Genomic DNA, 20,526 nt, shown 5'->3' with positions numbered 1-20,526 from the left:
TAAGCAACTCTCCTGCCTCAGTGGTTCTAGGTTGTCTACTGTGCCTGCAAGGTACAAGCAAAGACCTTACAGCTGCCTCTGGAAGAACACTGTGTTGCTCGTAGCGTAGTCTGCAGCCTTTTCTATGGCCCCTCAAATCACCAGCTTGGGGAACCTAGGCAGCAGCAGCTGTGTGAAGCTGGAAGCGAAGGAACCTGGAAAAGCCACTTGTTTCCAGTTGCCCTAATTAACACAAACAAACTTCCCCTTAACACAGGACAGAAGAGTGTTGTGAGTTCACCTTTCTTTCCCGGCTGCCCTGGCAAGGCTGGGTGAGGTGGTTTTGGGCCTGCAGCTCCACTGTCAGAATGGGCTAGCCTTCCTAACCAGCGCCCACCCGCACTCCAGTACTCTGCCCTGCCAAGCCGGGAGCTCACCTCCCTGGGATTGCCAGCCCTGGCTGGAATGGGGTTATCCTTCCGTGTCCGCCGGTTGCAAACGTGAATGCAACACCCCAGAAACCGGACAGAGGGGAAGGCCATTCCCGGGCTGGGAACCAGAGCCGAACAGCGCAGGCTGGGGAGCTCCGTCTGATCCCCACGATCAATCACAGCGCCGGCCTGGGCACGCAGCAGTGCCGCGGGGAGGCGCTGGGTTAGCTACGTTACCCAGCGTGCAGTTGCGATCCCGGGGTTTATTGTTTCTGGCCGGGGGACGGGGGAGTTACATAAGTCCCCGTGCGTGGATCCTCTGGCCCCGCCCCGTGGAACGTCACTGCGCGCAGCCCCGCCCCCATGGAACGTTTTGTAGCCAGTCAGTTTCAGATTGCTGTAGTCTCCCGTCCCATGCTATTTCCTGCTGCCGCTGCTGGGGTGGGGGCAGAGGAGACGAGTCTTCTCCTTCGCCCGCGTGGGGCAGCTGGCAGTACGCGGGGGGGCGGGGGAACTCTTGAGCCCCTCACCTGCCCTGGACTCAAGGGCCTGAACCTCAGCATCCTCCCCGGAGATGGTTTGTTGAGGTGGGGGGCGTCTTGTTCCCCAGCGTTGATGGACCCCCCCCGTCTGCCCCGAGTTCAGTTCCGGGGGCTCCTCTCACCAGCCGGCGATCCAGCTCCCGGGGTACGCGGGCGGAGGGCGTCGGGGGCGGGTCAGGAGCAGTGAGTGGGGAGTCCTGTACCCTGGACTGCAGTTGTTCTAGGGAAGCGCTTTTCCTCCCTCTGGGTTTGTGCTGTTGCCTCCTCGCCAGCCGAGCGTCCGGGGGCTGCCTTCTGTGAGTGTGGCTCCTCTGCAAGAGGCCGGGGGGGGTTGCGATCCCGTGCTGGGGTGCGTGCACGCTGCATTCGGATCTGGGGGATCCACCTACCTCACAGGCGGCTCTGGAGGACACATCTGCTCCTTCCTTTTTTTTGTTCCATTTCGTTCCTCTTCCTCCCGCGACCTCTCCGACTCTGGATCACTATGGAACTGGAGAACATCGTAGCCAACACGGTGCTGCTGAAAGCCAGAGAAGGTAAGAGAATCCCGGGGGGTGGCGGAGTGGGTCTCTCTGAACATGCCTCGACACTGTGGCTAACCACAAAAATTGGGACCGGGGAGTGAAGCATCTGGTGCATTGTTGCTGCTCGTTTGATTTTACGGAGTCAAAGCAAACTGTGCCCCGTCGGGGGAGGGGTAAGTGAGAACAGGATATTTGGTAGCCTGACTTGCAGCTGTAGGAAACAGACCTGGGAAGTGGGTTTGCTCAGATGCTTCATATGAGCAATATTTTGCATGTAGAGCTTCATTTATAAAACATCCTCTGGTGCCTTTGCCTACCTTCTGCGGAGCAAACGTTTAAACCCTAGACTTCAAACAAAGTTTTCTCTGTAATGGCTGTGTCCCTGGGGGCTGGAAATGTTACACACTCCCAGCACCTCAGAACTCCAGTGTGACTTACGTGTGTGAGCTGAGCTGAGCTAAACATTGGGCTCTGGCTGTCTTGGGACAGGAAGCACGAAATGCATGTAGGCTGCTGCATGTATGCAAAACGCAGGCGGACAAGGGAAAATATAGCACGCCCATAGGGACTTCTGATGACCAGAGAAAGCTACAGCTGTGTTGCAGGAGAGTGCCCTGACCATGTGTTACACCTCACCCTTCATCGATATTCTAGCCATGGGCCGTTTTGTGAAATGTTATCTGATTTCTCAGGCTGGAGAGCTGCAGGCATGTTGCAAGCCTGGCCTGGGGTGGTGTATTCACAACAGAAATTCTGGCCTTGGTACATTTGCATAACCAGGCGTGGTATAGCGAGAGATGGCAGCTCTTTATTTTCACCGGCTGGGTCACAAAGATGGGTTTATGTTCCTTGTCATTAATACAAAGTGGCTGCTGATTACTGGGGTAGTAGATATGAGGGAGACACAGCGGGGTGCTGTAATGCTGAACTCTTCTATGCATTTTTTTTTCCATGGGAGATGGAAATTTTCAAAGGCTTCAAAGTCCCTGTTCCAGGAGGGAGACTGTGAGTTAGCAGCCTATGTCCTGTGGCCTTTTATAGAGACTTTAGCCTGCTCTACACTTGGGAGGTTTTACTGGAGTAGGTATAGAGGCTGCACTATCAAAGTTCTGCTCATGAGGACAGGGTTTCTATTGACAACACCACGTTTTGCCAGTACAGCGTATCTCAAACCCCTAGAGAGATGTCCTGTGTACTAGTCAAATCACAGTTTTCCTGATGTAGTTACATCTCTTCCTAGCACAGGTTTGCCAGTCACAAATCACATCTCGCTGCACCCCTAACCAACGGAGCTGTGCCAGCATCAGTCTGTAGTGCAGACCTGGCCTCTGTGCCTAAATCCCTTCTGAAAATGGGGCATACGTTCCTATATCACCTGAGGAAAGTGTTCTCGGTTTGCCTAAGCTTTCCTAATGGAAAAGCACACAGCAGCTGAGAGTGATGCAAAATAATGAAATTCATGCAAGAGACAGTGGGAAAATTTTCATTTTATTTAATTGAAGATGTTCTTCTTTTCTGTTATTTGTGAACATAGTGTGGGTAAAAATGGTATCTGAGGGATGCTGCTTGCCCACTGCTTCTATAGTTGTACAAACCAAGCATCAGGGAAGCCTTCTGTCTTGCTGTAGAGTTCAGACCCAGTGGTTCATTTCACCTGTTGCTTTCCAGCCAAGACCTGCATTCATACTGGTGTGTTCTTCATGAGCTGCCTAGCTACCTGTGTAGTATATGGGCTCCTGTCTTCTGAAATAAGTTACTCTTCTCTTTTCACTAAAGCCACCCATCAGGTAACAGATGAAAGCTCTTCCTGGCCTGTGCTAACTCAAGTCAAAGTTGAACTGGTGTGAGTTGGCTTCATCTGAGCCATCTATGCACTGCAGAGCAGACCCTCTATTTAGGTCTTTCCTCCAAAGCTCATTGTAAGACAGGTGAAACACCAGGCAGGAACGCATCACTTGTAAATTACTCTGATCAGGAAGAGACAGTGTGAATAGCAGGCACAGTAACTATTAAAGCTCAGGCAGAAAGTGTGTTAATTTCAGTACAAGATGACCAGGAGCTGTTCTCTGATGGAGGCAGGTCATTCAAGCAGTCCTGCTGTTTCCAGTGAGGTGATTTCCTTTTGGGCTTGAGAATGGTCACTTCCTACTCATCATGGGTAGGAGTCGGTGGGGGGGGGGGGGAGTGGGAGGTCCCCAGGCGCATTCTGACCTTGGACAGAGCCAGAGGCTACTTTTTCCAATTCCTTGTCTTCCAAGGCAGGAAACCTGAGCTACTGGAATCCTTCAGGAATGATTTGCACGAATGAGCTGCTGCTGCCACACAGCAGAGCAGCGAGCAGTTCATGCCCCCGAGGAGCCACAGTGGTGTACAGTAGCTAACTTGTGGCAAAAATGTGTCTGAAGGAAATCGGTGCCCCTGTAATCTTCAAAGCCCACGCGCTGCTGAGGGCAGGCTTGGTTCCAACTGGGTTCTTCTAGGTAAAAGATTGAGATGCCAAGCTCCCATGTAATTTAAAGCTGGGGCTGGGGGCCCAAATGCAGTGGGGCATTGTCGTTCAGAGGCGGGAAAAGGGTCAGGGCGGGATTGACTTTTCTCAGGCATGGTTCTGCTGCTACCACCCAACGAGGAGGCTGTGGTCCCCACCCTTGTTCCCTGAGCAGCCTGGTTTGTCCCCTCTGCTCACTTGGGTACCTCCTTTCATGTTTTTGCTTGTGACATGGGGTGTGCAAAATGCTACCGAGAGGGGGGACACTGCAACACCCAATGTAACACCCACTTGTGACTCCGGGGCACTATGAGGTTGGGGTGAGCCTAAGTCGTAGGTGCATAGCTAGTCCCACAGCTTTGAGCGAGTATAAGCTTGGCAGGGATGGCTTAGAACTCTGACTTCACCTCTTCCTTCTCCATGTTGGCCTGTATGACATCTGGAAAGGCTTGATCCAAATGTCATTATACCAATATCCCTGTCTCCTCCATGAAATGCACTAGAGTTTAACCCTATGGTGCTGAAATAGGTGCTCATGTTTCTTGACTACTGAGTCTCATTTAAATGCTGTGACTTGATCCCTTTCCCTCTAAGGCCCTTCTGAAAAGGCCTGGCAGTGTGTTCGGCAGTGTGATGTGTGCTGTTACAGGGCTTTCTCGCATTGTGCATCAGCCCCAGCCTGAAATGCAATTCCAGCTCCAGGCTGCAAGCTGCTGATTCAGGAATTACAAAGCAGGAGCTGCTGTCTTCCCAGCCCACCCGGTAGAGCAACAGGGCAGATCTCTCTGTCTCCATGGCAATTGACTGCCCCAAGGGCAGCATTGAGAGCCTAGTCGTGGGGTGGGGAAAAACACTTCTGTGTGAGCTATAGAGGGACTGAAACAAGGGTGAGTGGCAGAGCCAAGCTCCTGGCTATGTGCAACCATTAGAGCGGGTGACTTACAGGGTGTTAGCCGTGGCCTCCTGGCCACTTGGATGAAGGTGTTTTGCCTGCCTGTATGTCCCCACCACTGCCCTTTCAGCTGGTGACAACAGCCTGGTCTGGTGCCGCTGTGCTGGGCACTTGGAGAGAAAGCGGCTACTGCCTTCTGCTGCTCCAGTGTTTGTGAATGGGACCATTGCCATATGGTGCTTGCTCCTGGTTCCGTGTAAGCCCCTTGCCATGGTAGGATGATGAGACCATGTGGCCTGTAAAAACCAAGTAAGTGCCATGGGGGCTTTCTGTGGGGCTGGCTGCAAGTGTGTCAGTTTCTGTGAGTGGGCAAGGTGAATCCACAGGCTGAAGTGCCCCGGTCGACTCCAGCACGCGGGGTTTCTGATCTCGCTCAGGCCGCATTTGGAGGAAGGCCTCACTCTGGCTCAAGGCAGACAGAACTGCGTGTCCCCAGGTGGTTGAAGGGCAGCTGGAACTGACGTCTTAGTCCACCAAATGGACCTGTGCTAAAGGGGAGGCTGCACACTCTGGCAGGTTTAGGAATCTGGTGTCATCGGCATTCTGGGTGGAGACCTTAGAGGCTGTGTAGTTCAGGAGCCACAATTTCCCTGCTCCCAAAAGCCCTCAGCAAATCAGCTTGGGCAGGATCCTCGTGCGCTTGGGCCTCTCTATGCCACTCTGCCAAGCTGCTGGTGTTTTGATGCACTTTCCTTTGCACTGCCACTGCTGTTACCAGCTTTGAGTGTTCACAAACTAAGCCCAGCCTGTCTTAAAACCCTGAAATTGCACTGGGCATTGGGCCATATTCCAACCACTGCTGGAGCAGCCCTGGTGCGCTCCCCTGCTGGGAGCAAGGCTGAGCCTGCCAGTAATTGTAGCATAGCCATGCTTTGCCTGTCTGCACTGGATGCTGAAATATAGGCTAAGCCCATCATGGGCAAGGGTTGTGTCTTTGCGCCTCTGACTGGCCCTTCCGGGCAGGACTTAGGCTGTGAGCCAGGTGGAAGTTTGAAGCATGAGTAATGGAGACAGACTATGGGTCTGTGTACTTGCTACTAGCTTGGGTTGCAAACTGATGCTCTGAGGCGTATACCTGCAGCATTTAAACAGTAGGAACATCTGGTCCAGGGGTCTCCCAGGTCACTAGAGTGCCATGTGGGATAGCCGTGGGAGGACTCCTGGAAGTGGTGTGGTCATACTGGCATGAGGCTGCATCCGTGCAAACCCTCCACCAATATGACACCTACTGAAATGGCAAAGCTAATTCCAGAGTGGTTTAAGGAGCGTTCTGTGAGGCACAAGATTGTCTTGTTTGCAGGTTATCTGTGGGTGGGCTCAGGGCAGCTTCTGCTGGAAAAAGCCAAGGAACACTGGGGTGCCTCCCATGTGGACAGGGCCTGAGCTCTCCCCCAGGTGTTAGTCACGCCCAGGTGAGGGCATGCTACTGTACAACAGCGTTAGTTTGACTGCAGTGTTAGAAGCTGGTAGTTCGATGTGCCATCCAACTCCAATAGCCCAGTGCCTCTTTATGCCCTAGGTTAGAGCAGTGTTTCTAAAACTATGCTCGGCAGAACGCTGGTGTTCCATGAACGTCTCCCAGCTGTGCTGCGGCGGAGCAGCAACTACCAACAGCTTGCGGGGAGTGTATAGATTTTCTGTTGTTAAAACTAGATACAATGTTACTGCTTCATTGCCATGATTCCTCATTACATTCATTTTGGTTTTGTTTCCTATGTTGCTGTTTGGGGCTTGTGTTTTTTGGTCCGACAACAATTTATTTTTTTAAAAGGAAGTTTTCATAGATGTTCTTCATCAAAATATTATTGTCTGGTCTAGACTAAGCCATTGTTACAGAAAACTGCAGAGGATTGCTCTGGCATCACTTGGCTTCACACCAGGGCTGGAAGAACACCATTGTCACCAATGTGCTGTGTCCTCATGGGCAGAGAGCCTAAGGGCTAACTCCAGCCTTCCAACTCTTACTCCTTCTCCGGTAGCTGCTCACTCTGCCTTGCTGCTGGGGGTGAGCAGCTGAAGTGACAGGAAGGTCAGGTGACATGGTGCTCATTTGATACTGCAAAATGGGTAAAAATAGACCAACCCGGCAAGCGATGGCTGAGTTAATGATTTCTCGCTGGCTGTGCATGTTCTCAGTTGGAAGCGAAAGGTAATTTCCCTGATGCCTGTGGTTTGTATGGGGTGGAGGAATGAATGAAGCACTCCATGCCCCCAACAGAAGAGTGAGTCGTAGGGAGCTGGTACCAAAAAGGAAATGTCATTTATGGGCCATTTTAAGAGAGGAGTTCCCAAGCTAGGGCTTTAAAAAGGGACTTAGCATCTTTTTTTGCTGCTTTGTAGTGGAGGAGGAAGGCTGGGAGAAGGTTTATCTGCTTTGCATAGGTGTGTTTTATGGGTTGGGTTTTCGTTTTATGTCAGACATTCAGGTCCCGCCCAGCTGGGAAGATTGTGGGGGTGAGCATTAGTAAATGAAGGGCATTTCAAGAGCCAGGAGCGGACGCTGGGCAATGGTGAGGCAAAAGGATTTGTTGGTGTGCTTCAGATGTATTTTTAGTGCACATTTAACTTCAATGACTTGTCAACAAGGTGGAAAAAAGAGCACTTCTCTGAGATTTAACACAGCCAGCCTTCAGTTAGTGTGAGGGATCATAACGCACAGCTTCTGAAACCCTCAAGAAATCCCCCTACTGGAGCCAGGCAGTATATCCTAATAGGTGGAGCTATGGGCTGTAACTTATGCCTTGTCAACGCTTACCTGCACTGTTGATCTACTTCAGCTATGCAAATAGCATAGTGGAAGTCAACATAGCTTCTAGGGCAGGGGTCTGCAACCTGCAGCTCTTTAAGGACTTGTTTGTGGCTCCTGATATTACAATTGCAAAATTAAAAAAATAAAACAAAAACCCCTCCTGATAGTTTTGATAAACAGTGAATGTCTGGCAGTAAACACATATCTCATTACAAATCATTGTGTGTGTTCTGCTCTTAAAATAGGGGTTACAAAAAATATGGTTTGACGTTATTTATTGAGGACCGTCTCATATTCATGTGCACTGTGGCTCTTGAATTATTGAGGTTTTTTTTTTTTTTTGCTGAAATAAAACAAGAAAAGTCTTTTCTTGCTGTTTTGGTTGCCGACCCCTCTTCTAGGGCATCTTGCATGCAGTAAGCTCTGCAGAACCTGTTCTCTGTCAACACTGGCTACTCTTCTCATTTTGATGGAGTCCAGGCATCGATGGGAATGAGCTCAGAGCTCCATTTATCACATCCACAGCAGATATGACTAAGTGATGGCTGGTGGATTGATTGCTGCCACCAAGATCCATTGCATCATGAAGACAAGGCCTTGAGAGGCTTGGTTGCCTCCGCCACTGGCCTGTTGGGCAACCATGGTCCCTTCTGTTTCTTCATCTGTAAATGGGAATAATGACATTGATCTCCTTCTTGTAAACAGCTTTGAGATCTATTCACTACTCTCTCAGAACTAGGTGGTAGAGTTTGATTTATTATCCTACTGTGTTAAAGGTTAAAAACTAAACAGAAAAAGCAAAACCCCTTAAAGCCAATTACTCTGTCAGATTTCATTCCTCCCCCACCCCAGGAAGAAGCAAAAAAGTACAAACTCAGTTTAAATTGTGTGGAGGGGGTGGGGGGGATTCTTTCCAGTCTCTTCTCCGAGTGGTGCTCTGTGGGCTGAAAGGGAACCGTGGAGAAGGCTTGCTGACCGTTGGGGCAGGGAAGGCTGTAATAACTGCTGTAAGCAGCTTCTCTGTAGGGACCTGCACCTCTTGTAAATGAGCAAAGAGCATTTCAGGGAAGAGCCGTGTGTGTTTAACAAAGAGGGTGTTACTCTGCTTGGCTCAAAGGGAGCTGCTGTCAGGAACAGGGATGCTTTTTCTGGGCCGAAGAAAGCAGTTGAAGACGCCACTAAAAGCCGGTGTAAAGCCACGATTTGAGAGAGTAAAGAAAACCAAGCAATCCTGTAGCACTGGAAAGACTAACAGTTTTATTTATAAGGTAATGAGCTTTTGTGGGTCTTCCCCACAAAATGGCCCATTACCTTATAAATAAAACTGTTAGTCTTTTTAAGGTGCAACAGGACATGGGTACCCCTCTGACAGTATTTGTACGCGTTTCAGAATGACTGAGGTGGTGTAGCCCTGTGACCATGCTTGGAGCTTAGTTTAGGTAGCCCCAGGGAGAACTAGCCCTCCCATCCCACTTTTCTGACCTCCTGGAGATGAGAGGAGTAACACCTGTTCCCCAAAGATAAACCTTACAGGGCTTCTGATCGCTGCTGCCCAGGAGGATGACAGAGTAACTTCACTGATTTTTTTTCTGTGAACTTACTCTGGGTTGACAAGAGTGCGAGAGATCAGGATTGGCTGGGCTCCAGGCCTCTTTCCCTCCTGTAATTATGTGGGATTGGAACTACCAGGAGAAGTTAACCTACAATCTCCAGACACCAAAACTCCTCCGCAACTTGGTACTTGCTCTGAATGGGTGATGGTGGAGTGGGGAGAGCCGGCTACATGCAAAGCGGAGAAGAGTATCTGGAGGCTGGGAGGGAAGCTCTGACTGGAAATCAGGTAATTGATCCCAGCTCAATCCCATACAGTTTTGTGGCTTTCTCAGTCCTCTCACCAGTGAGTGTTTTTCTTTGAATGCTTTGAGCCGTGGCCGTCCCAGGTGACCCCAGCTGAGACCAGGGTCCCATTGTTGAAGGTGCTGATGCAGACTCAGAATCGTGGCCCAAAAGAGATTAGAATCAAAACTGGCCAAGGGTGGGAGACAAGCCCAGAGGACAAGTGTCTCAGCCATGATCATCCAGTATCTCGGTGGCAGAGCTGGGGAGAGAACCCTGCTTCCCTGTGTCCCAGGCCAGGCCCGACCCACTGCATAAGACCGGGCTTGTGAGGACTGGTGGACTCTTATGGTCCCAGTCAGGAGTCACAGCTGGCATCCAGGCAGTTACAAGGGGGTGAGATTTCCACAAGGGTGTGGCAGTTGGGCTGTTTGAAAAGCCCCAGGTGAACTGCCCTTCTGAGCTGAAATCAGCTCGTGTGTGTCCACCAACCTGAATTCCAATGGCAGTTGATCTGCATGTGCTACAGTTTGACCTCTCTAATCCGCCACTCTTGTCCGGCAACATCCGTAATTTGGCATGATTTTTAGTGAGCCGGATGACCACTTATCAGGGGTGTAGCCAAGTTTCCTGTGGTTTGTAACGTTTGTTTCCAGCCACCAGTCCTGGCTCGCAGTGTTCTGGGCTGTTATTTAGCTGTAATTTACCCCCAAATGTCTTCTAAGAGCCCAGTGAGCAGTAGAAGTGTTCGTAATGTGCTAGACGATATTGACCTCCTGTGGAGCGGCGAATTCTCTCATTCAGCACCAGTCAGGTCCCGAAAGTGCCGGACTAAAGAGATTCAACCTGTATTTTTTTCCCGAGGGGGTGGTGCTCTCTAGAGACGTTGGAGCCAAGACTCCTGGGTTCCCTTCCTGGCTCTGCTCCCACTCACTTGGCTCCTTAGTTAACTTCCTTCTTCTTTTTTCCCCTCCCTCTCTGCAGTGAGGACATAGGACATCCCTTGCCTAGCCGTGGAAGGGGCTTCTAGATCCCTGCACAGCAGCTGCTTGAGAGGAGCACAAGGGGTTGCTCTTGTAGGTGAGGGCAAGCAACAGCTGCCTTTCACTCCAGAGAGCTGGCTCTGTTTCAGCAGCGAGTGGGTGGTCACTGAGGGAGAGCCCAAGCTTGTGGGGTGAAAAGCCCCTTTTCAAGGCATGCACATCTCTGGCTGGCGACTTTTACACTGCATTTGGAAAGAGGGGCTCTTGGGTGGCGTTGGGTTCCTGGTTCCCATGGACATCGCGTCTAAAACAGCCAGGGGAAGAGGCGGGTGGGTCTGTCTCCCTGGCGTGCCACCGTGCAAGAGCTCTTGGAGTGGCAGCTCCCCGCCTGCAGAGCTGGGACAGTTGGAGGGGCGGCTAATCTCTGACCAGGTTTGTTGATGTAACAGATCCCCAAATGCTTATGTGTTGCCATTTGTTATGTGGGCTTCTTCCCTAGGAGAACAGTTTTATTTTCCATTCAGCAACTTTTCTGCTTTCACAGGTCAGACTGGCAGGAGATCCAAGGGGTTCTGAGTGGTGGTGGGGGAAGCTGCGGTTCTTAGACCCTTTAAATCAAGTAGTTTATTTTAATAACTGCACTCCAGGGCCAGATCCTGAGCTGGTGTAAATCGGAGGAGTTGATGGAAGTTTTATGCCAGCCGCAGCTCTGCCCCAGCTCCTGTGAACGTGTTGGAGCGGGACAGCAGCAGCTGCCACTGAAGAAGAGGTTATCAGCTGTTGCTCACACAGTCACTGTGTGTTCCTATTCGTGAGCGAACACAGCCTCTGAGTGCCACCTCTCCGCTCCCATCTGCTCGGAGGGTACAGTCAGTGCTGTCAGTGGCCACATCCCCCCTCACGGGCTCTTGCCCCTTTTGCTTTGATGAAGCCACTTGAGCTACAGGAGTGGGGGGTGGGTTGGATTCTCTTTTGCCTCGTGAGTCACTGGCTCGTTTCCAATGGCAGGCATTTGATCCCCTGCTCGAACGTTCCCATCCACATGCGGGGAGGGCTGACCTGTAGGCAGAGCATGTCTGGCTTGGGTGTGCCGACAGCGAATGAGTCGGGGCTGCGTGGGTTTGGCTTAGCTGGTTGTTTATGGTCAGTGTTCAGCACGTCCCAGCGTTTGGGTCAGTGCTGCACTCAGACGAGGCCGTTGCCCTGGGATTACACTATATGGGGGTGAACTAACATTTTATGTTAGGCCCCACTTTTCACCCGTGCAATGAGCAGGGCCCCCGACCTGTCTAATGGCATCCAAACTGCCGGAAGGTTCGGTGATGATCTTATTTAAAAAACAAAACAAAACACCTTTTGGCGTGCGTAAGCAAGCAAGTCTGTAGAAGGTAAGAACTTTATTGACCAGTGTGTAATACCTATATAAAACAGTAACATTTCAACCCTTTAATGAGATGGCTGAGCCCGAGACCCAGCAGCCGATCGTGCTGTGCCCCTCTTAGGAAGTTTCGCGCCCCTTTTAGGAAGTCTCACACCCCCCAAGGGGGCTGGTCCTCACTTTGTGCACCTCTGCACTACACGAAAACAATCAGAGTGGGGAATTTTCCAGCGGGTTTGCTGCCTTTTGCCACAACAAAATCCTGCCCTGCTGTCTCCTGTGAACAGCCCCTCTCCCCTCAAGTGGCTGATGGAAGCCAAACCCCTGAGAGGGTTATCTTACTGTTGTTGTATTGTGTCTTGGGCCTTGGCTTGGTCCAGCCTGATCCATTGAAAGAGAGGATCCCTTCTGTCTTCGTACTACAGTGTGGTCTAAAGCTGCGCCGAGGTCTGTGCCATTAAGTCAGGCTCCTGATTGGGATGCCCTGAGATTTCAAAAGCATTGTGAGGAGTCTACCTGTCTCTTCTCTGCCAGCCTGGGTCTGCTGTTATACGGTCTCATGCTGTGTCTGATAGCTGTGGAGAGTGCTACCGTATTACTACACTTCCCTTCCTCTTGGGCAGCTGGGTCTAGCTGAGTGTGCTGGTGTAACCCACGCACCACCTGGGCGTGCATCACTGTTCCCTGGTGTGGCACCCACACCTCTTACACAGAGAGACACTGTGTCTCCTCTTCAGCCTGAGTTGAGAGCCAGCTGGCTTCTCGCTCTCACTGGAGACCCGCCACGTCCAATGTGGTCGCCGCTCGCCACATGTGGTGAACGGGACACGGCGGTGTGGCGATTTGCCTCTGGAGCTGCCCGTGGCTCTTGCAGCCTTTAAATGTGGCTCCTAGAGCCGCACACGAGTGCTGCCGGCTCACACACGAGAACCATGAGATCACCTAGTCTGACCTCCAGGCCAGCAGCCCCTGTGCGTGAAACCCCACAGCCACAGTGACTGGCGTACGGATGGGGTCGTCGGACTAGCCACAGGGGGAGAGGGGCCCAGAGTGAGGGTCACAGAAGCACCCAAAGCGTTTTGCAGCAATAGCCCTACCAAGCGCAGGAGTCCATGGGCCACCCGAGCTGCTTTGAGATTCAAAGGGCTCCTTGCCCTGGGCTCACGTGCAGCTGCTGCCAGCACCAGGTTAGGCTTGTTTGACAGCTGGGGCCCACAGCAAGAGGAGGCAAAAGCTGGAGTGAATCTGGGCCTGATGCCTCCCAGCAGCCTGCAGCGGAGGTGGCCACCAGGGCCACTAGTGCTAACTCAGTGCTACAGAGCATGCCTGCCAGACGGTCTCAGGCACAGCAGGCTGGTATGGAGTGTGCTGTGTCCTCTGCTGTGCCAGCTGTCCGAGCCCTGGCTCCCAGCTGCAGCCTGCTCCACACACATGCTCCCTGGGAGGCTCTCATCCCAAAGAGGAGACCTCCCACCTGCCCCAGAAAGCCATGCAGCAGAGGTACCAAGGGATGCAGCCTCCCCGCAGAGGCAGTGAGTGGCTCCTTCCCCTCTCTGCTTCCGGCTGCCAGCTCACCCCTGGGCCTTGGAGACAGTGAACACCCAGCTCAGCCAGGGATTTTAGCTGACAAGCTCTTAAAAATATCTACAGTATTGCTGTGGTTCCCAGTATGCACCTTGCTTCCTGCTGCTGGCTTTCACTATAGCTGCAGGCAGGAGAAATAAAGCGAGCCGGCTGTCCCGCACTCGGCCTCACGTCTGCATGGTCGGATCGCTGGGCGCTGCCTGCCAGGAACATTCTTACCGACATCGCGGGACTGAATGGGCTTCCTGTTGGAGAGTGTCCTGCAGGCAGGGAGGAGCTGGGAGCGGGCTGTGTTTGGCCAGGTGGTGTACAGACTGGATGGCAGGAAGGGGCTGCTGGAAGCGGGGTGGGCATGCCCTGGCCTCCCCCAGTGGCACGGAGCCCAGGGAGAGAACACGGGACTACCAGCAACGTTGGGGAGAACAAGGAGCTCCGTGAGATGGGCTGTTTGTGAGGTACCCAAACTCCCCCAGGGCTTTTCAGTGGGTCATCTGGGGCCAGGCTTCCCACTCCACGAAGTTACAAAGGGTGACAGGAAACACAGCCCTGCCCCCACTCCCTCCTTGGTTGTGGAAGCAAGGAGCACGCCACCTCATGCGGCAGCATTGCCAGTTGCCCATGTTCAAGCATTGGGCCCAAAAATATACATCCATTTTCCAGTCCATTTGGGGCTTTTTTTGAGCCTTCAGGTCACACTAAGGTCGTGTGGTTCTTTCCCAACGTTTCTGGCCATTTCCAAGGTCAAGACACTTACTTCTCGTCTTAGTGAAAGCTGAAATCTTCCCACGAGCTTGGGGCTGTCATGCTGTGTCTACCCAGTGGAACTATTTCAGGATACCCCAGAATCTGGAAATAGCTACTCTGGGGCTTTGAAACATGCCCCTTATTTTGAAATATTTTCCCCAAGTAACGGGCATGCTGTTTGGGCATCGCTGTAGTCCCCATTGCAGGAGGAGCATGGGCGGTCTCAAAGCAGCGCTTTCTTTAGACCATGCCACGTGCCGAAATAGCCTATTTCGAGCTACACTTGGAATGAGCTATGCAATTGGCGTAGGACAAATTTCATAGGCTTTTTCAGGTTTAGGCTGTTGTGCAGGCAGAGCCTCAGAGAACATCCCACATTGCACCGTTCCCCGTTCTGCGAGTTGGCCACTGGAGGCAGGGATGTGGGGGGTGGGGATGGCTCAGCTTGGACAGGAGCAAGCCCCAGGGCTCTTGCTGTGCTGTAGGAAGCTGACAGCTGCACTGCGCCAGCTCCATCAGGCTGTTCAGCAGGCATGGAAGGTGCTGTGTGCTCCTGCTTGAGCTGTCAGTGTGTTAGGTGATGCACAGACCTGAGAAAAGCCTAGGCTGCGAGCTCTCCCCATCGTTCGGAGAGCAGGCAGGCAGGGAAAGGTGTATTGGCCTCCGTTTCATGATGCCATGGCTGTTCCCTGCTTCCTCCCTCCCTGCTGTGAGCTCATCCTGTGCAGGTGGCAGTGCCACAGGTGGGCCTTGGGGAGGAATTCTGGTGCTGCAGGGAGTTGTCCACTTGCGCAGCTCAGGAGGGTGCTGTAGGTGTGGGGCAGTAGCGGGAGATGGGGGCAGATGGACTGGCTTGGCTGGGCCAGGTGGATCTGAACCCAGCCAAGGCTTTTTCTTATGCTAATGAGTCAGGCCCTGTCCCATATCCAATACGTAGACAACTCTGCCCCAAGTTCTAGAGTGTTCTTACATGGGCTCCAGCAGCACGCCCCAGTCTCTGCCTATTCAGCCACGCTCCGGGTTTCATACAAGCACCCTGTGGCTGTACCCTCTGGGCTCAGGTGCAGTCTCATCCCCCAGGGTCTTGGCTTCTTTGGGCTGGTGCTGCTGTACTTTGTGTATTAAATCCACCAGGACTCTCCTTATTTACCCTTGCTGGGCCATTGCAAGCTGGTGTTTCAGCAGCTCCCCTCTCCATGGGCGCCAGAGCATTGTCTGCCCTGGCTAATTGGGGTGTACTCTGCTCTGTAAGGAAATCTGGCTGCAGCAGCAGGGTTTGAAGTTACGTTTGATTTTAACTCCCCTCTTCCTCTCGGCTGGTTCCCAGCCCCAGCCCTGTCCTTTGCCATGGGAGGTTGCATGAACTCTGGGTCAGGTTGTCACAGTGTGTGTGTCCCCAGGCCCGCAAGGCCCTGACTCTAGCTCGGCAGGAAGCACAGAAAGTTTATTAGGCAACAGGGACCTGAGTAGAACAGACTTGTCAGTACAGAAACCAGAAGCCAACAGTACAATCCATGTTGGGGAGAGGATCCCAGAGGGGTCCCTGAACCAGGGCCCTGGCCCTGCTTCCTCCATTTCCGGTCAGACCAGATTGCCCCTCTCCATAGCCCAGTTCCAGTTCAGACCAGGGAAGTGCCTCCTCCGGCCTTTGTCCTGTTTCCCAGGGAAGAAAGGTGTCACCTGGCTGCCTAGGTTACAAAGGGCCATGAAGGCCTGTTGCCTGCAAGTGAGAAGTCATCACACCAAGACTTTCATCACCAGCTATGCATTCATGCTGTGCTTAGGGAAACTGAGGCACCCACCACGGGTTGCTGCAGGACAGAAGGAAACACATGCAGCTGAACCAGGGGAATAAAGAAAATACTGACACACCCCACTTCATCATACAGGTCCAGCATGGGCCTTCCAGCCTGGGTTCTGTTCCCTGGTCCCCAGGGGCAGCTGGCGCTGGGGTGGAAGTGGAATCTGAGAAGCTCAAGGAGTGCGTCAAGCCCCTGAACCTGCCTCAGGCAAACTTCCGAAAGGCAAGCCCTGCAATGGCCCAGCTGGGCAGAGGCACCCACAGCTGTCCCATGCTGCTGTGCTTGGCCTGGCTGTCTCTTCAGTCTTCCAGGGGAGAGAGGGGCCAGGTCCCAAATGAGGTTGGGGGAGGAACACAGGGCCCAGGTCTGCAGATGTTAGGGGCCCATCCGAGCTGTTCAGTCCCATTAGAGACTAACCACACGGGGCATGCGAGCTGTCGTGTCCCATCAAGGATAGCATCTTCACAGGGCCCTGGCATACACGGGCTGCCCTCAGTATTACATCAAAAGGACCTAAACTTCATTATGGGCTGGGTCCCCCAGGCTGCAGCCAACCCTATGCAGTGTGCGGGGAACGTCAAAACAAGGTGTAGGCAAGGCTGGTCACTGCACCCAAGGAGCTAGTCCAGCTACATCTACTTCCTCCCCATCACTCATGTTTTAAGCTGGGAACTCTTAGTGGCAGGGACCAGCTCCTGTTTGTGTTCGTGCAGCACTCAGCACAATGGGGCCCTGATCCTGGCAGGGGCTACTCACACTGCTCCCATACAAACAAGGGCACCATTGTAAAATCTGTGTTCAAACCCAAGCAGAAAAGACAGGGCCTCTTCTGATTTTAGCAGACCCAATGGCAAAGTGGCGTGTGCTGATGCTGCTCTTGCCTGCTGCTGGGGACACGTGGCGGTGGCAGTGGGAGAGGAGAGGACATGTGCCGGCAAACACAGCTGGGTAATGCACATCAGTCATCTAGGCCCTGGTGGGCAGCTGGGAGTTCAGAGTGGAGGAGAATATCCTGAAGCCCCCACCGGGGTGGGGGGGCCCATTGCACTGTGGTTGTGGCTTTGGCCCTGGACTGCAGCGGATCACGGTGAATGGGGGGTGGTTCTAGAACGCTGCGCAGGCTGCGGCATGCTCGGGCCGATGGGATGTGCTCAGGAAACTTGGCTGAACTCGCTTCTGCTGAAGGCGAGCCCTCGGTGAGCTCTGATGAGTGTGAGGTTCCTAACGAACCATGGGTGCTGCGTGGCCCGCAGGTATTGTGCACGCGTGAGCCACCCCCTTGGCAGTGTTCGGAATGGGTGCTCGTGACGTTGCAGGTTCTGCATGGTGGGGTGTGCAAGGTTTGAGGGGGTGTGTCAAAATTCCTTCCCTGCCTTGCCCCATGTGGCTAGAGAAAGGCTTCCTCCGGCTCTCTGGAGTGGGCTGCAGGCAAGAGGAGCCCTTGTCTGTTGTTTCAGGGGCTGGGGCATGGGAGAGTAGCCCTCCCCCGCTGGGAGTACCCCGTGGGCGTAACTGCCCGCCTGCACTGGAGCTTAGTGCAGGAGCCACTCTGAGCTAAAAGCCAGCTGTCTTTCTCTGTGTAAATGGTCTAAGTGCTGCTTGAGGGAGTGGGTTACACCTGCACCAGTAAAGCAGCGACCTCACCTCACAACAGCCTCAAGGGAAGTGCTGGGCAGTGACCGCTCTAGCAGAGAGCACCTCTGGCCTCATCCCGTGTGGTGTCGCAGCAGCGAAGCTGCTGGGTTGGCAGTGGCTGCAAGGCCCGGGCTCCATGGCGGGACCCAGCTGTCACCCGACAGTGACTAGCGACAGGCTCCCAGTGGTTGCCAGTGGCAGATTAACGTAAGGGCAGTTGCCCCTGGATCCCGAGGCGTGAGGTGCCCCCAAGGCTCCATAACTCTGTTTTGTTGCAACAGTTCCCTTTAATGGGACAAAAGAGATGTGTTGTGTCACACTTATTTTAAAATTAAGTGTAATTTGATTGTGCATCAGGAGTAATAAATGTGAATAAATTTTACTATATCGGTGCGGGGCGGGGGTCCCTTGTGACTCTTGTCCCAAGGCCCCACCTCTTCTTAACCCGCCTCTGGTGACTGCAGATAGACCTACCCGAGCGACCTGCAGGCCTACACCGGGAGGGCTCAGCTCACCCGCAGCCCTGCAGACAGGACCTTTCTTTCCCATTGCACCTGGGGCCTCCAGCTCCCTCTGGGGGACCATGATCTTCCCCCAGGCCTCGCACACAGGGATTAGGCTGCCACAGCTCTGGCGTCCTTGGCCCCGGGGGTATTGCCTTGGCACAGCAGGACTTAGTCTTGGCTGGGACAGCTCATTCCAAGCTCTGAATGTGCATAATTTCCTTTGGGCCGTTGCTCTGTCCGCCTCCGCCAAGATTCTGTCAGGCCCACGTCCTTCCCCTGACAGGAAAGCAATAAAACGGGTGTAAGGAACGTTTATTTACGTGTGGGGGTGGGGATTTCTAGGTGCCATCGTCGCCTTCAGGACCACGCTTGGTTTTATGCCTGTGAGGCGTGCGCTAGCTAGCGGAGGGCTCGTGTGCCTGGCAGTGTTTATGGAGCATGGAGGAGCTGAGGCCAGCCGCTAAAATGCAGGAAAATAGGTCTCTCACTTTCATCGTCACTTGTGTGTTTCCACAGAGGTGTAAATCCGGCTGCAGATCTCCTTGCCTTAGGGGCTCTTTTCCCCACCCAGCGGGAGACAGCCAGCTCTAGAGCCATCCTGGCAGCCTGCGATGGCCCCCGAGTCCAGCCCCTCCATGCAGAACTGGTGTTAGACAGGCCCCGTGGGCGGGAGGTGACGGAGAAGAGGCTGTGTGATACAGGGTGTAGCGCTGTTCCATTCCAAGCTCTGCCCAGCTCTTGGGTGATCCTGGGCAAGGCTCTGTGCCTCAGTTTCCCCAGGGTTGGGAGGATGAATGTTAAAGATTGTGACACGTTTGGCTGTGCTGATGAACAGTTATTTAAGAGCTGCCCTTACTGTGCTTCTGGAAGGGCCTTTTGTTTTGGGAAAAAAAAAACAAAAACGGCCTAACAAGATCTCCTGAAGGCCAAAGAGTGTCTTTCCAAAGAGTGTTCCACAGCCAGATCCCCTACGCCAGTGTCCAGCACTTGTTCTCTCTCTCATTCTGCTGAGCTTTTGGCTTCAGTGTCTTGTGGGAATGAATTTCTCAGGCTAAGGATGCTTGTGTCAGTTTGAAATGACCCGACAGCCCCTCAGTGTCCAGGATTACAAGACGTTGGGTGCACCAGATTCCCCATGGGCGTGTGTGTGTGTGCGGGGGGGTGAAGTGAGGGGCATGAGGATTTTATTCCCTGGTTAGATTACATGTGTTTCCTCCTGGCCTGTAGTACCCTGCGGTGAGTGTCTCAGTTTCTCTAGGCACAGCATCAATGCATAGCTGGTGAGGGGAGTTTCAGGGTGATGACTTCCCATGCATAGGCCTGCCACTCAAACTTCCCCCAGTGAAGCTTATGTAGATCCTGAGATGAAAAAGGTTCTGGACCCCTGGGGTGCGGGGGTTATAAAGGTGTCGCACAGCCTCCTCGCGATTCAGTCCTGGGAGAGCAATAGGGTTTTGATGTAGCCTTCTTTTCCCCCAAATCATGGTAATTAATATGAGGTAATGTGTCTGTTAAGTAATCTATCACAAGCTTTCAAGAGTCATATAGACAATGATGTTATTTCACCCAAGATTCATCTAAACATTAGTGCAGGTTGAGCCTCTCCAGTCTGGCGCCCTGGGGACCCAACCGGTGCCGGATGAGAGAATTTGCCGAAGTACAGGAGGTCAATATTGCTTAGCATGTTTCCACCACTTCCCGGCTTGCTGGGCTCTTAGGGGACTCTGAGGGGTCAGTCAGAGCTGCAGTTCTAAGGGGACCTGGGCAGCAGAGGTGGGGCTCCTCCAGTAAGGCCTGTGGCTTAGTGGGCCTGGCTGAGGTAAAGGACTCTGCTCTTTCTGTGTGCAGAGTGAGCCTGCCGGCTTGGCTGGGCTCCAGAGCAGGGCCGCCGTAGTATTTCTGACCTGATTTAAACCAGGCTGTGTGCTGGGAACCTCTCTAGAGGCCGTGCTCTCGCTGGGCTCCCAGAGTGATCTGCATCTGGCCAGCTGCCTGGGGTCAAGGTTCCCAGCTCTCTGGGCCGGGCTGCCTGAGGTGCTCCCTGAGCTGGGGTGCTGGGAGGGTGTCCTCAGGCAATGAGGCTGGGGATCCCGGGCGACCCAGCGTTGGGAAACATTAGAAAGTGCCTGGGCTTGTCCTCCGTGTTGTGTGGCAAACCAGTGAGTTACCAGGGGCTTGCTAATGGGTTGCAGACTGTGCTGGCTGGAGGGCTGACTCACTCGAGAAACTTGTCAGAACTGGTCCAGGCCCCGAGCGGTGCAGGCCCGGACTGGGGCGCGGGCTGATTCACTCTGGTGATCCCTGCCGTGTCCCGGAGTCCTCCTTGCAGCACAGGCCTTCTAAGGAGATGTTGGCTTCCCTCGGGCTGACAGCTAGGGGCCAGGGTGGGAGAA

The 20,526-nt window shown here is 53.3% G+C and overlaps 1 protein-coding gene across 4 annotated transcripts in view; it reads left to right on the top strand.

Annotated features, from left to right (window-relative positions):
- Positions 1 to 847: 847 nt before the first annotated feature.
- Positions 848 to 20,526, top strand: part of LOC142004408 (G protein-coupled receptor kinase 5-like) — a 54,868-nt gene continuing 35,189 nt past the window's right edge. For 3 of the 4 annotated variants that reach the window (XM_074982061.1, XM_074982064.1, XM_074982063.1), the window contains exon 1: positions 848 to 1,097. In XM_074982061.1, coding sequence (XP_074838162.1) covers positions 1,026 to 1,097 — 72 coding nt within the window. In that variant the 5' untranslated portion in view covers positions 848 to 1,025. Of the gene's footprint in view, positions 1,489 to 20,526 lie in introns of all 4 variants that reach the window. The other variant, XM_074982062.1, reaches the window with a different exon arrangement.

The sequence above is a fragment of the Carettochelys insculpta genome, chromosome 31 (genome assembly GCF_033958435.1).
Source record: "Carettochelys insculpta isolate YL-2023 chromosome 31, ASM3395843v1, whole genome shotgun sequence".
Lineage (NCBI taxonomy): Eukaryota > Metazoa > Chordata > Testudines > Carettochelyidae > Carettochelys > Carettochelys insculpta.
The sequence above is the reverse complement of the archived record's forward strand: the minus strand, read 5'-3'. Positions and strand labels throughout refer to the sequence as shown.